At 44.7% G+C, this 15,341-nt stretch overlaps 3 protein-coding genes across 4 annotated transcripts in view; 2 read left to right on the forward strand and 1 right to left on the reverse strand.

The window, feature by feature from the left end:
* The window catches only part of LONP1 (lon peptidase 1, mitochondrial), a 33,087-nt gene extending 29,429 nt beyond the window's left edge, over positions 1-3,658 (forward strand). For both annotated transcript variants that reach the window (XM_044670783.1, XM_044670791.1), the window contains exons 14-18: positions 999-1,139; positions 1,436-1,601; positions 2,094-2,302; positions 2,431-2,595; positions 3,255-3,658. In XM_044670783.1, coding sequence (XP_044526718.1) covers positions 999-1,139; positions 1,436-1,601; positions 2,094-2,302; positions 2,431-2,595; positions 3,255-3,431 — 858 coding nt within the window. In that variant the 3' untranslated portion in view covers positions 3,432-3,658. The remainder of the gene's footprint in view (positions 1-998; positions 1,140-1,435; positions 1,602-2,093; positions 2,303-2,430; positions 2,596-3,254) is intronic.
* Positions 3,659-4,615: 957 nt separating this feature from the next.
* RPL36 (ribosomal protein L36) lies at positions 4,616-7,506 on the reverse strand. The gene is made up of 4 exons (XM_044670820.1): positions 7,399-7,506; positions 7,130-7,232; positions 4,844-4,978; positions 4,616-4,759 (listed from the first exon to the last, which is right to left on the reverse strand). Exons 2-4 carry the CDS (start codon positions 7,220-7,222, stop codon positions 4,670-4,672), a joined length of 318 nt encoding a protein of 105 aa, XP_044526755.1. The 5' UTR covers positions 7,223-7,232; positions 7,399-7,506; the 3' UTR covers positions 4,616-4,669.
* Positions 7,507-8,992: 1,486 nt separating this feature from the next.
* On the forward strand, positions 8,993-15,335 carry MICOS13 (mitochondrial contact site and cristae organizing system subunit 13). The gene is made up of 4 exons (XM_044670803.1): positions 8,993-9,104; positions 10,895-11,069; positions 11,569-11,620; positions 15,080-15,335. The coding sequence occupies exons 1-4, from the start codon at positions 9,076-9,078 to the stop codon at positions 15,172-15,174; spliced, it is 351 nt and encodes a 116-aa protein (XP_044526738.1). The 5' UTR covers positions 8,993-9,075; the 3' UTR covers positions 15,175-15,335.
* The last annotated feature ends 6 nt before the right edge of the window (positions 15,336-15,341 follow it).

A 15,341-nucleotide genomic window follows, 5' to 3' on the forward strand; every position in this document is an offset into this window, starting at 1 on the left:
TTGATCTGTGTGGCCTTACCCATGGTTCACTTTGTTTGCCCCCTGGAGAGGGTGAAAACTACTATATAAATGGGATGCTAATGATATGTTAAGCTAATGATATGTTCACCATCACTGAACTGACCTAGGTTATGTCTAAAGATTGATGTGAGGAGTTTTCTCATAATTGTGAATCTAAGCAACTCATGTCTTATCTGAAAGGTAGTCCCATAATAATCAACTAGTTATTGTTTCTATGTTCTTTTGATTGTTTACAGCTACTTGGGACATTTTCAGGCCACACCTAATTTTCAGGTTCACCCTAATGGAAGGACTTTCAGCCAACCATTTAACAGGGATGTTGTAGAAAGGGTTCATTTTTTGGGTCCGAGTAAGATTAGATAGCTCTTGAGGTTCCATTGTGTCTTATCAACAAAACAAGAGGATCATCCCATGAAGATTAACCTTTTAGTCATTTTTGACAGGGTCTGAATCAGGCAGCATTCATATTGAAAAGTGCTCTGAATTTGGAGTCACAGGACCAGAGTTTGAGTTTCTGCTTTGTTCCTATCTAGCTATTGCCCGGGGGAGGTCCCCTCACCTCTGTGGCCTCTTTTCTATCACATGTGAAATGGAAATATTTGCACTGTATCACAAGTTTGTTGTAAGGAAAGTAAAACTGTTGAAGCCTGAACTACTGAGTTTGAAGTACTATGGAAAATGTGCATGGTTCATTCTCGTGTGGGGCATTAAGCTTTTTCCTTGGGCCCCAGACTGTCTTCAGATAAGTGAAGAAATCATGATCAGGTAGCATGCTTGGGGCCCAGAAGGCAGCACTAATGGCCACTGGGCAGATACCAGAATAGAGGGCATGTTTGCAGTGTGTAGAAAGGGATGATAAATTTCCAGCTTTTATTGTTGTATGAAATGGGGGTGAAAGTATGAGACAAAAGGATTCTGAACTTTCTCATCCCCACAACACACATAAATTGAACTTATGAGTTGGTTTTTCCTTTCAGCGTTATCTGGTCCCTCAGGCCCGAGTCCTATGTGGTCTGGATGAAAGCAAGACCAAAATCTCATCAGATGTATTGACCCTTCTTATCAAGCAGTATTGTCGGGAGAGTGGTGTCCGAAATCTCCAGAAGCAGGTGGAGAAGGTGAGCCTTGAGGTTGTTCAGTTCAGCCAGCATTGATCAAGTCCTTATTGTATGCCTCTGGATACAAGAGAATAGTTCCTAATTTCAGGCCAGAGGATAATACCTGTTGGGGGTCAGGTAAGGGAAGGCCTTGTAAGGCCTTGTGGGGATGGGTGGCCTATGTATGGGAGGGAGGGTTAGCAACTGAAATTTCTTGAGCAGAGGACAACCTGGTTGGACCTCTCCATTGTCTCAGCAACTTATTTGCATCAAACTAACTAGTGCAATTCTTCCTCCCTCCCTTGCCCTTTTCCCAGGTGTTAAGAAAATCTGCCTATAAGATAGTCAGTGGGGAGATGGAGTCTGTGGAAGTAACACCTGAGAACCTACAGGACTTTGTAGGGAAGCCCATCTTCACTGTGGAGCGCATGTATGATGTAACCCCACCAGGCGTGGTCATGGGTCTGGCATGGACAGCCATGGGTAAGATAGGGAAAGAGGTGGGGCTGATCAGTAATGGTCCTCTGGCACATTCCAAGTGTTTGTAAAATACTGTGCCAGCCACTAGAGAAGTAGAATTCTTGACACAAAGAGGCTGAGCGACAAATGATTATATGTATCATGTGATAATGTTCATTAAAGGTTGAAAGTGCTATGAAGTCTAAAGAGGGTGAACTAGGGCAAGCTTCCTGGAGGAGATGGTATAAGTTGGGCTTTAAAAGATGAGCAGACATTAAAGAAAAGAGATGGAGATCACAATCATTTGAGGTTAAGGAACATTCATAAAATCATCATGTAGTACAAGGTGCTGCTGCATTCTGAGGGAAGGTGGCTCAATGGGAGTTTTCCTCATACTATTGAATTGCACCAGAAAAGTCCAAAAACCAAATCTCATGCAGTTCCAGGTAACCTATGCTTCTGCTGTCTTCTGTCTGTCAAAACTGCCCATTCAGATGGTCTTTTTCTCTGCTTCAGGAGGCTCTACTTTGTTCATTGAGACCTCGCCGAGGCGCCCCAAGGATAAAGAAAACAAAGATGGGAGCCTGGAGGTGACAGGTCAGCTGGGGGATGTCATGAAGGAAAGTGCCAAGATTGCATACACGTTTGCTCGGGCATTCTTAATGCATAAGGACCCATCCAATGATTTCCTGGTGACTTCACACATCCACCTTCATGTGCCTGAGGTAAACACAAACCTCGCCCCTTCCTCCTCCTGTCTTCAAATTCCTAAATTCTGCTTTTTCCCTACAGTTGGGAGAAGGGACCCCCAACTTAGGGCCAACTCATACACCTCTTGTCCTCTTCTTCGCAGGGTGCAACCCCCAAGGATGGCCCAAGTGCAGGCTGTACCATTGTCACGGCACTACTTTCCTTAGCCATGAACCAACCTGCACGGCAGAATGTGGCCATGACAGGGGAGGTTTCCCTCACTGGCAAGATCCTTCCTGTGGGAGGAATTAAGGAGAAGACCATTGCAGTAAGTTTTTGAGAGTGAGGGGTACTAGGACTGCTAGGCTCTTTAAGCTGTGGATTCAAGTTCTGGCTCCAAATAATCAAATGTATGACTGGGCAATTCTCTTCTCTGACCTTTGCAGAAAATAGGGCTATTAATTGTGCTACCTTTCTCAAGAGGGAATTGTGAATTAAGGGCTTTAGGCAGGTAGTGGTATCTTCATTTCACAGGTAAAGCAATGAGGTCCCCAGTAGTTGACTTAATTCAACGTTTATAGGCACCTAACATGCAGTACCATTTGGATGGAACAATGAATCAAAAGCTTACAAAATCATGTGTTAGAGATGTTAGAATGCAATGTCCTTTCACCTACCATTGATTACTTACATGCTTATTCACCTAGTTTTTAGTGATCTTGTTATTCCCTCATGCCCTATGCCAAGGTATTTATTTGGGGAAGATAAGGCTGCTGGTACTCTGCCTAGAGAAGCTCACAAACTGGATGTTTTTTCTGTCTAGACCGCTGCAGCATCCTTTCCTATCTTCTTGCCTGGTTCCTCCTTCTCATTGGAGTTTGGGGTATTAAGAGACCTAACACAAATGCCTTCCTGAATTGGCCAGGGAGGGTTCTTCCAAGTACCATCATGTCAGACTGACTCCCAATTTTGTTCATTACCCTGTAGGCCAAAAGAGCAGGAGTCACCTGTGTCATCCTCCCTGCAGAGAACAAGAAGGACTATTATGACCTTGCATCTTTCATCACTGAAGGGCTAGAAGTACACTTTGTGGAGCACTACAATGAGATCTTTGACATAGTCTTTCCCCAGGAGCAAACTGTTGAGGAAACTGTGGAACGATGAATTTTCAGAGGCCCTGGGGTCAGGGGGCTTCAGCCAAATTCCAAAGGTTGGTGGTGTGGGGGTAGGGAACGTGGACAAAAACTTCAAGGATCAGTAATGCTGCTAGGCAGCTGAAGAAATCCATTGATGATGGTTTGATACATATATAGAGAGCAACTTAGAGAAGTCCTATTATGCTTGAAAATGTATTTAATTATGATTAAAAAAAAAACCATACATTTCCACTACTGGTGTCTGGCCATCTGTTTTCATTTTCTTTTTTAATCCACTATGCCACCCCACTGCCCATCAATCTTTCCATGGTTGGCCATGTAAACACTAACAATTTCATATCAGGAAAACCTTTTTATTTTCTCTCTACAAATAGAAGTTGGTTGGAGGAATCAACAGTAACTATTCAAATCAAAAAAATTTTCTCTTGGCAATATCCTTCAGAATAAGGGACAGCTGCTTGAGTTATATGAACCAATGTGCCTTGACATTGTCTTGATCAGGGACTGATGTTGTCTATGTATCAGACTATAAATATGGTGGAAAGAGCAATTAGGTTTGAGTTTGGAGCAAAGAGCACTAGATTTGAGTTACCCTGATTGGTGAAATCAAGGATGTGTCTTATGTCTATATTGGTCCCCAAGAAAATCATTGCATAAGCCAGTAACAATCTTTTTCTCGATCATAATACAGTACCAGTTTATCAAACTAAAAATGCTAGGGCTCATCAAAAATTGGGGGGGAGTGAGGGGAAAGTGCAACCTGAATCAATGGAGTACAGGGCATCTTACATAATCACAGCCTTTTTTTTTTCCTGGTAGCATGAACTCCTTTGTTATCTGTGGTATTTATCAATGTACCTAGCCTGCAGTACAGTGTAGTTTAATAAATGCTTGTTTTAGACCCCATCTTGAGGCTGTTGCCCAACAAAGGAGATTGACCTTAAACCACACACACACCCCATTGTTTTGTGCTTTGTCTTTCCTTTTTACCTATTCAAAGCTTGACTCAATCCAAGCTCTGGCAAAAGCAGAATTTGAACCTGACTTGCAGGCCAAGCCTAGGTCTCTACCCATCCACACTGTGCTAAGGGCTCCAGGGCAGTGCTACTTCTAAGTTTCTTGCCTCAATGCTATTTTAACAATACCTGAACAAAGTTTGTTCACTCTCAGAACAGATCAGGGCCAGATAAATCTATTTGTCAAATCTTTATTGGGTAGAGGTGGGGAAGGGAAGCAGGATCCAGTTTAGTCCTTCTTGGCAGCAGCCTTCCTCATGGCAGCTAGGACATTGCTGAGCTCCTCTCTCTTCCTCTTGGCCCGGATGTGTGTTCCTACCTACAAAAAGAAAATCTATCAGAAGGTGAAAGCTTTGCATACCACCACCCACCCTTCCCCACTCACCAACTCATACCAACTCACCCTTTTTTTGATGAACTTAAGAGCTCGTTTATCCTTTGAGACCTTTAACAATTCCATTGCACGTCTTTCATAAGGAGCAAATCCACATACCTCACGGATCATATCTCTCACAAACTTGGTGTGCTTGGTCAAGCGCTATTAAAAAACAAGGGTCTGATCAGGCCCCAAAAGTACTACTTCCAGATGGAAAAAATATTCATATCCTCCCCTAAGAATCCTAATTGTAGTTATTTCAAAAACTGGAGAAAGGCAGGGGACAGAGAACTTTCCCCACAATTCCAATTTTATAGATATATTATAACTAAACAATTTAGGATTGAAGTTATACATTGACTCAAAATTGTTTTTTTCTTATTCCAAACTGCTTCTTATATCCTCTATGGTGGGCTACTACTCTTGAATAATCAACACCTTCCACCATCCTGTATCTCACTAGATGGAAGGGTAGTTTATAAGGAATATCAATCACTGCCCCACAGCAGTATGAAATCCATACCTTCCCCTTCACTATAAATTTTTCAACCTACAAATCACCTTGGCAGTTTTTCTTGAGCTTGTTGCACCACTTCCCATATCTGATCAGTGGCTAATTCTTGTCAATTCTACATTTCTCCTGTTTGTCCATTTTCTCTCACAACCATAACCCTAGTTTAGACCCTCATCATCACCTTTTGCTTGGATTAATGCAATAAATAGACCCATCAGTCTCCCCACTCCATTTTCCACACAGCTCCCATGTTAATGAATGCACAGAAGAGTCCATGTTCCTCCTCTCTTGGCCTGACTTTAAATCAATTACAATCTGGCTCCCTCCTAACTAACTTTTCAAACTGATCAGTTCTTTCCTGAACTCAGTGTTCCAGTCTAACTGGTCTAATTCCTGTTTTAAGTACCTCCATGTTCCAGCTCTGGCCCTCTGAAGAGAAATGAGAATAGCTAGCTTCTTTAATAACACATCTTAAAAGACATTTCTTATCATTAGTGCTTTATTCCCTCCAAGGGGCGGACACACAGACACACACAACTGCTTTATATATACTGTACACATTTATGTTGTCTCCCACCCCCAATAAAACAAGCTTCTTGAGGGTAGGTAACTTTCATTTTTGTCTTTATATCCTCTTTGTCTAACACAGAGATCAACACAGTATCTGCCTGTTAAATTGAAAAGCACACTAGGCAATTAACTTCAACAGACTCATCCTACAAGATGTTGAGCACAGGGTGGCCTCCTGGTGATCACATGGGACTGGATTTGAATACTAGGCTGAATTTTTTGGTGAGCAAGATACTTAACCTTAAAGCCTTTGGTTTACACTACCTATTCACAGGCTTCTTATAAAGATGGTATTCTGCATACCTTAAGTCAACATGTGTGACTTAAAAATCAACCAGAAAGGCCTAGAAAATTATCAACAGGTTCTGGACCTGGACTAGGAAGTTCTTTTCACTGTGCAACTCTGTGGAGGTAAGGAGGAGAGGAGGCATACTCCTTAAAATTTTATTGATCCTAAAAAGCATAAGCAAAGGTTCTCTATTATAGCCGCTAGTTAAAACCACAATTCTCTCTACAACATAGTAAAAAATCAGCTAGCCTCTGCTTTTAGAATGTAGAGGTTCATTTCCTAATGAAATCCATTATATCTCAGGGAAGTGTTATAAAATGTCCACAAATACCAAGCCAGAAAAACACCACAAACCATGGGTTCTGGAAACTTGGCAAAAACAATCGAAGGAGGTTGGTTTTTCTATCGGTTACCTATTTCTTCTACTCCAGAGCTTTTGGGGAGCAAGAAATCTCCTACCGGGTACCAACTAAAAAGTCCTTTCTCTGGGCGTAAATCCATGTAGTCTTGTTTTCTGAGTACCCCTATCTAGTTACTAGAGTAAGTAAGGGAGATTGGGGCACCCCCACACACCCATCAAGATAAGAAGGTAAGGGCAGACATGGGAGAAATTACTGTTCAACTCCCCAGGTTATCCCGTGAGGATTAGGTCATTTGTAAAACGGGGATCGGACTAGGTGTCTCGGAGGCTCCCTCTGTTCCCTCCTCCCAAGTCTTGCCATGATCCTTCCGTTTCTGCGGGAGGCCGGGGAGGTCCCAGGCTGGGCGAAGCCTGTCTCCCCAGGCCCTGCCCAGACTCGCCACACTGGGCTTCTGGAGGGGCACTGCCGGCTCTACGAGATCACGTGCCCCGGCAAACGCGGGCCCTCCCCGCCGTGGGTCGCCGCCGCGCCCCCACATCCCCAGGGCCCCTTCGTGCCAGACTCGGCTTTCGACTCACCCCACGGCGGCGGCAGTGTCGCGGCTTCGAAACGTTCTTGGTAACCTTGTGGCCCTTATTAAGGCCCACGGCCATAGGATAGCGGATGGCCATGACTGCGGCGCTGTGGAGGGACAAAAACTAAGTGGGCCGAGCACCGGCCGTCCAGTCACCCACTCGCCTCCCGAAACCCAATAGCCCCCGCCCTCCCTTCAGACTGCCTCCGGGAAAGAAAGACGTGGTCTGGGCCGCGGATGCCGCCGGATTCCTCGGGAGGGTTTCCAACTCACCGAAAGCAGTAGCAATGGCAGCCACAGCAGAAGGAAGGAAACAGCGTTGAACTCTGGGATATGTAGCCTCCACTTCCGGGTCTTCCCGAGGCAACGAGTGAGGAAGGCTAGAATGTCTCTCCTTACTCGGTGGGTGCTCTAGTCCATCCGGTGACTGCCCCCTATTGGCGCTTATCAGGAACGTGATTGCCAAAATTCAAGCTGACTTTCCACTCTGCGCATGCGCACAGAGTCTTGGGCAGGGGTTTCAGTTAACTAGGGACGATTTGAATTTGGCATGAGCAGTTCAATTCTACAAACACCGTGAGATTATTCCTTCTGTCAGGGAATAGGTAACAGGCTGTGGAGACATGATAGATCATAACGGTTCTTAAGTTCTTCAAAGTGGTTTTTCTTCACAAAGTTGTTATCCTTTATGTATAGACTAGTTTCCTGATTCTGCTCTCTTCATAGCATCACTTCACAGTGGGCTTCCCAGGATTCTCTGAAATCATCTCTTAATGTGCAATAATATTCTGTTTTATTGATGAACCATAAATTGGTCATCCATTCCCCAAATGATGCTAGGTCTTTTCTCTTTTCTTTTTTTTCCCCTTTTGATTCTACCTTTTAGAATCAGGAAGTTTGTTTTGCTTGAAAATATTCCCTTCTCTCAATCTCTGCTAGTTTCCCTGTTGTGTTGAGTACGTTTCTGCCTCAAAACTGTGTTTTGTTAATTTTACTTGCTAAAGAAGACTTAGATCTTGTTTAATCACTACATACTTATGCATTCTACAACAGTTGTTGACCTCCTGCACTTTAAATCATAGCAGTTTCTACAAATGTGCATGAGCCTTGAAGAGGCAGGAAGCCTTTTCTGATCCTCTCAATTTCCAGTGCCTTCCCTCTCAAGTTACCTTGGAGGATCTGAGTTAAACGGAGCCGAAGACACTATCTCTGTGACCTGGGGCAAGTCACTCCACCTAGTTTGTTTCTGTTTCCTATCGGTAAAATGAGCTGGAGAAGGAAATGGCGAACTATTCCAATATCTTTGCCATGAAAACCCCAAAAGGGATCACAAAGTCAGACATGGCTGAAAATGACTGAACAAGTTTAACTTGGGAAGATGAAGTGTGGCAACATACGTAAAATAGTTTGCAGTCTTTAAAGTGCTACACAAATACTCGCTAGAATAATTAATCCCAGTATCCTTTATGGCACTCAATAGTAATACACAATGAAAGCTAGCATTTTACAGAGTGCTTTACAAATATCCTCATAATAACTCTGAGAGTTTGGTACTGTTGTCATCATTCCTAGTTTCCAGATGTGGCCATTGAGATAGGCATAGGTTAGTTAAGGTCACACGGCTAATAAAAATTTGGAGGCCGAATCTGTATTCAGAATTTGTGGACTCTAAGTGCAGCGATTTACTTTCCGCTTGGCTTACAACCCAGCAACAGCAGCCAGAAGCTCTTCCTTTCCTCCCAGGGTACCTTAGCTGCGGCGGTCCAATCCGAGGGAAAGAGAACGGGAAAGGCTACAACTCCCAGACACCAAAGCGAGGGCTCCTGGCGGCCGGTACTACATCTCCCAGAACCCCGAGCGCGCGCTCTCGTCCAGGGCGCTGTGGGGACCTGGCGGGCGGGCGGAGCTCCGTGTCCTTGTGTTGTGGCAGAGCTGCGGAGCTCGGTGACCATGGCTCCCCGCCTGTGGCCCTTTTTCGGGTGAGCGCGCGCGCACGTTTCTCGAGCGCCCCCCAGGGCGGGGGGCGGCGGGCGGCGGGCGGCGGGCCTCTGTCCTTCCATCCCCCCCTAGGACCGGTAGGACGTTTCTCGGCCTTCCCGCGAGAGGAGCGGGGAAGCCCAAAGGGGCGAAGGCCGGGCCAGGCCGAGTTGAGCGTTGCCGGCTGGGGGACCCCGGAGAAGTCATTTCATTTCTCTGAGAGGAGTGTCCTCATCTGGAAAGCAGGGTTGCCTAGGCCAGGAGACAGGAAGACCCCAGTTACAGTTCGGCTTGGGGTCGTGAGTCAATCACTGAACTGGCCTCCCCCTCAGTTTTCTCATCTGTAAAATGGGGGCACTGGGAGCACCTGCCTCCCAGGGTAGGTTGGGAGGAAAAGACGGAATTATGTTTCTAAAGGGCTTTGCAAGCTGTCAAGCATTATATTATTATACATTGTATAATGTAATATAATATCATATTACAATGTGAGATCTTATTCTTTGTATTATTACCTACCTCCTAGGGCTATTGTGAGAATCAAATGAGATCTTGGGCGCAGGGGGATTTTCAGACTCTTTAATAACAACCACTACAACAATAATAAACATCCAATATAATGATAAGCAAAATGCTAATGAGAATAATAATAAAAATATGATAGCCTCAAATGAATTAACATTGTGTAAAATATTTTTGATCCTTAAAGCACCATGTATTCGAGCTAAGCAGAAATGTTTACTATTTTATTTTTTAAACCCTCATTTTCTGTCTTGGAATAGATATTGTGCTTTGGTTTCAGTGTAGAAGAATGGTAAGGGCTAAGCAATGGGAGTTAAGTGACTCTCCCAGGGTCATACAGCTATGAAGTGTCTGAGGTCAAATTTGAACCCACATCCTCTCATCTTCAGGCCTGATTCTCTATCCATTGAGCCACTGAACTGCACCCATAATATTTTATCTTAAACAAAGCAGGGATTGGATTATATGCTTTCCTTATCCTGCCCACCCCCACCCCCACCCAGGTCCCTTTCCTACTCCCATTTAAGAAAGAATTAAAATTCATTTCATTGATGAGCATTTGCTTTGAATGATTGTGCATTCACCAAGGAATGGAAGTATAGGAGTTGACAAGAGTCCCTTGTTCTCCATGACCTTACCTCTCAGTGGTAGGGATGGAAGGGAAGTATGTGGATAGACTGATGGATCATGTGATATGGGAGTGAGGGTGGGAGTGACAAAGGCAAAGAAAAGGCCCAAAGTGCTCTAGGAAGAGTGGAGGAAGGAGAGGGGAACATTGGAGATTGGCAGCCCAGCCAGGCCTTGAAGGGAAGACTAAAATTCAGCTAACAATGGAGGGGTGCTTTTCAGGCTGATGAAAATGAACTGGAAGATCTAACTCAATCCTCATTAGTTTTTTTTTTCCTTCCAAATGTGGAAATTGCGGTGCAGATGAAGAGACTTGCCTCAGGTTTGAGGATAATCAGTGCTCAGTGAGCAGTTAGGTAGTTCAATGGATAGAGCCAGGCCTGGAGACAGGAGGTCCTAGGTTCAAATCTAGCCTCAGACACTTCCTAGCTCTGTGACGCTGGGCAAGTCACTTAACCTCCATTACATAGCCCTTACTGTTCTAATGCCTTGGAACCAATATACAGAATTGATTCTAAGACAGAAGGTAAGAGTTTTTTATTAAAAAAAAAATTAATCAGTGGTCAAACTAATATTAGAATCTAGGTATTTTCATGTAACCCAAGGTTTTTTGCACCACACCAAGCTGCTTCTCTTCTCCCCACAGGTTTTTGGTAAAGGCTGGCATAGCGGGTGGGTCCGTATACCTCGTTTATGATCTAGGGCTGCTGGGGTCAAGTTCCCAGGGTCAAGCTGCCTTACGGAGGGCTCAGGAGACAGTCCCAGACGCCTTAAACCGTTACTCAGCCTTGTTTTCGAAGCAGACGGGCATCCATATAGAGGTACCATGAGGGGCTTAGGGGTGGGAGTGGGGGTGGTGGGGGTTAGGGAGTGCGGATTGTTTCAGAACTTCACGGATTTGAGTCAAGAGAAGAAGAGCTCTTAAGAAAAGGGAAAGTGGTTGCCTTTCTTGGGACAGAGTAATAATAGCATTCTCAACCTTTCTGGTCAATGGGATGCTTTCTCTTAGGAGACAAGGCCAGGCAGGGTGAGGTAGGCTGGTTGACGTTTAAGCCATTGTGATTGAAGGCATTCGATTTGTGACTTGGGTTCTGCAGTAGCCAGGTTTCAAGTTCATTTTGGCTGTCAGATTAAGTCCTAGACCCAGCCTCAGACCAACCTCTGATTTTGAGCCGTTTCATGGAAATCGTACCTTGCATTCTGGAGGGCAAATGGGTAGAGTAGGGCCTTAATGCTTGCAGTGAGCAGGAAGGTAGACATCTGATGTTGGAGCATGTGACTCTTTATTCCTTCATTCTGATCCTTTTCCTCTTTTCTCAGCTTCCATCCATTCCACATATCAACCTTTCCCTCCGAGACAGCTGGAACTCAGGTAGGACGCTACTTAACAAGGGTCTTGCAGCAATGACCCTTCTGCTGAGGAAGAATGCTTCTGTTCAGGCCCCCCCCTCCCCTTTCCTTCAGCTGTTCCTCTGGCATGGGCCGTTCTCTCCATGTTCTCCCTGCATTGGCAGGATCAGGGGGCAGAGGGACAGATGACCAGCCCTGGGGGGTCAGCTCCTCCCATAGAATGAGGCCCATTAGAGCCACTTTGCAAGCTCTGACGAACCAGAAGGGACCTCTGGGATCATTCAACCCCAATGCTATTCCATTCTATGGAGGCCTGGAGAAGGGAAGGGACTTATTCAAAGTTCTCGTCTCTCATTGGCAAATGTTAGGTATTTGGCTGGGTGACTTGATGGTGGTAGATCCCCAGCTAATAACTTGGAATACTCTGTTCTATAAAGCAGGCTTTAGGTGGGGAAGGTCATTGTGGCTGAAATTTTGACAAGATTGGTTATGGAGTCAGTGAACAAGCATTTATCAAGTGCCAACTATATGCTAGGCACAGGGAATACAACTACAGAATGAAACAGACCCTACTCCTATAGAGTTCTATCAGGGGAAAGAGCACACATAGATAAGTGTATATAAAGTCAGTGGAAGGGAAAAGAGGAACTGGAAAAAGCCTTAGGAGCTGATTCCCAAGCTAAGCTTGGAAGAGATGGAGGGAAGAGGGACTACAGTTTAGGTGTGGAGGACAGCTTGGACAAAGGCACAGTTAAGAGATGGAATACTGGGTTCAAGGAATGGTAAGAGAGTCAGTTTGGCTAAACTGTCAAGAATGTGAAGAAAGGGATCGTTAATAGTAAGCCTGGAAAGAAAAGTTGGAAGCTAGTTGTGAAAGACTTTACATGCCATACTGAGGAGTTTATATTTTATTTTAGAGGCAACAGGGAACCAAAGCAAATAAAGACCTATATCTAATACTATGGTGGCCTCATTGATTCATGCTAAGTCAGTCAGGGAGAAGAGCAGTCTGAATTATGGAATGTTTTGAAAAAATTTAGTTTTGCTGCCTCAGAAAATCAGTTGAAGGAAGTGGACATATCAAGCCTAAAAAGGAGAAAATTGGGGGAGGGGTACATGGTGAGGAACAACAGGGCACAGAGGGGCAGATAATTGTCTTTAAACATTTGGCAGGTCATTGTGGGTAAAGGGGCTTAAACACTCTGCTTGACCCTCCAGAACAGACCTAGAAGTAATGAAAGCAAATTACAAAGGCTCAACATAAGGAAAAACTTAGTAACATTTACAGTTATCTCAGAGTAAAATGGGCTGCATCTAGGGCTAATGAACTTCCTTCTCATCTTTGGAAGTCCTCAAGCAAAGTCTAGGTGATCTTGTTGGGAATTCCTAGAGGGAATTCCTGCCCAAGTATGGATTGAACTGGTTGTGGTTCAATGTTCCTTCTATCTCTGAAGGTCTGCAATTCTCTAATTCCCAAATAGCAATTTCAGTTGGTCTCATTGAATATTGCTTGGTAAAGAGGTTTAAAGTGTACCTGCTTTAATAAATGTGCAAAGATAATTTATAATTAACAGCCATTATTTTGTGTAATTGGAATGTCTGAAGTGGAAAAGGTAGTTTGAACATTCTTCTACTGTCTTTTCCTAATTAGTTCAAACAGCATTTATCACTAGTATGAAGACAAATGCCAGGCTTGTCTCATTTGCAATGGATCTGAATTGTTGAGTTTTTGTAGTATCTCTTGCTAAGTAGTAGAGGCCAAGAGCTCAGGTGGCTGAGAAATTAGGGGATCAAAAAATCTGTTGTAAAACCTGTTTCATTTGGAGGAAGAAGTAGAGCTGAAGGGTGGAAAGAGGACTAGTCTGGAGAGTCAAGTCATAAATCTACCACTTCTGTATGAGACATGTGACCCTAGACTTCATTTCCCTTCTCTGAGCCTTAATTTACATCAGTAAGATGGGGACAATATTGCTTGTAAATCTTGTCTCACAGGGTTGCTATTTCTAAGAAAGGCACTTTGTGGGGCAGCAGTGGGCTAGATGATTGAGTGGATTGAGAGTCAGGCCTAGAGACAGGAAATCCTGAGTTCAAATCTGGCCTCAGACACTTCCTGACTGTGACCCTATGCAAATCACCCCATTGCCTAGCCCTTACTGCTCCTCTGCCTTGGAACCATCACATAGTATTAACTACAAGATAGCAGGTAAGGGTTAAAAAGAAAAAGGCATTTAGTCAGATTTTGAGGATTGTAGTGATGTGAACTGTTCTATAGCTTTTCCATTGGGACGAGGAGAGGGTACAGGGATAAGGACCAGTGAAAACAGACGGTCCACTCAGGGTAGTGTTAGAACTTCAGATGAGGGACATTGGAAATGCTTGTTGATTGATCAAAATCCTTCTGTCCTAACAAGGAAGGTTGGATTAGTGATGATTTGGAGTCTACAGATCTGAGTTTGAAACTCCACTCTAGGACTTAGCATCAGTGTGACTTTAGACACCTCTCTAAGCTTCAATTTAGTGATCTCTAAAATGAGGGGATGGGACTGGGTGACATCCAGAGAACACATCCAGTGCCTCTGATTCAGTCACTTTGAAGAGCCTCAGAGTCACTAAGCAAAGAGCACTTGAGAGCAGCCAGGGAATAGACAGAGGCCCAGAGAACAGGGACCAGAGGAAGCCCAAGAGGTGGAGACAGGAGCTGAGGACACCCCTAAGGCCCTGTGCCCTGTGCTTAACTCCACCCTGGAAAGCATGGAAGAAATGGAGCTATCAAAGCTGTGGGTATGGGAAAGAATAACAACTCTCATTTCTGTGGGGCCTTCAGAGGCAGCCAGGACAAAGATTCCCATTTTACAGATGAAGAAATTAAGGCAAGAGAGAGGCATTATGTAGCTAGTGACTAAATGATGGAACTGGACTCCTAGTCCTACACTCTTCATACGGCACTCACTCACTGTCTCTGCTGTGGTGTGGTGGGAACATGGCCTGCTTCCCCAAATGCTACCATGCTGGGATTAAGGGAGGGTCCATTCTAGGCTGAAGAGATGCCTGTTCCAGCTCCACCACTGATTGAAGAGTAACCTTAGGCCTTTTCCTTTCCTCTTCTGGGCTCAGTTTTCTCTGGTGTCAAATTGAGGAATATAACTGGATGATCCCTGAGGTCCTGGCTCAATGGCTCTGCCTTTAAACCAGTAGTTTTCTGAGGAGAACATGCAGAGATTCTCAGGGAAGTTCTCAGACGTGCTATTAAGCAGAGCTGGGGATGGGAGTTGGGAGTGGGCTCAGGACACTTTCTGAACTTCTAGAACCTGGAACCTGCCTCTCAGGCAGAGGCAGAATTGCTGGAAACCTCACTGGATGACACTGGTGTGGGAGCTTTCTGACCTCCTTACCATGGGCTAGGCTAGATTTTGGTGGGATCTTTGGGACACACCCACCTCTTCCCAAACTCCAAGCTAACCATATGCTGCCTCTTCTGCAGGCATCAACAGCTTGATGTCTTCACTGTCTGCCGCTCCCTCAGCAATCCAGAAGTATAGTCATGAGGGCTGGAACTACCTGAAGGGCCAGAAGTGACGTTTCAACCCCGCCCTCCCACCAAGCACCTTGGCAGGGTGGTGATGGTGAAAAGGGGCTTCTGTTTCAGGACCCTGAAGCTGTGGAGTGACATCTGTCCTCTTGAGGGCAGCTTGTGACCAGGCTCTGCCCAAATAAAGGACTTTAGAACTATTCCCTCACCCTGT

Source organism: Gracilinanus agilis, chromosome 1, assembly GCF_016433145.1.
Source record: "Gracilinanus agilis isolate LMUSP501 chromosome 1, AgileGrace, whole genome shotgun sequence".
Lineage (NCBI taxonomy): Eukaryota > Metazoa > Chordata > Mammalia > Didelphimorphia > Didelphidae > Gracilinanus > Gracilinanus agilis.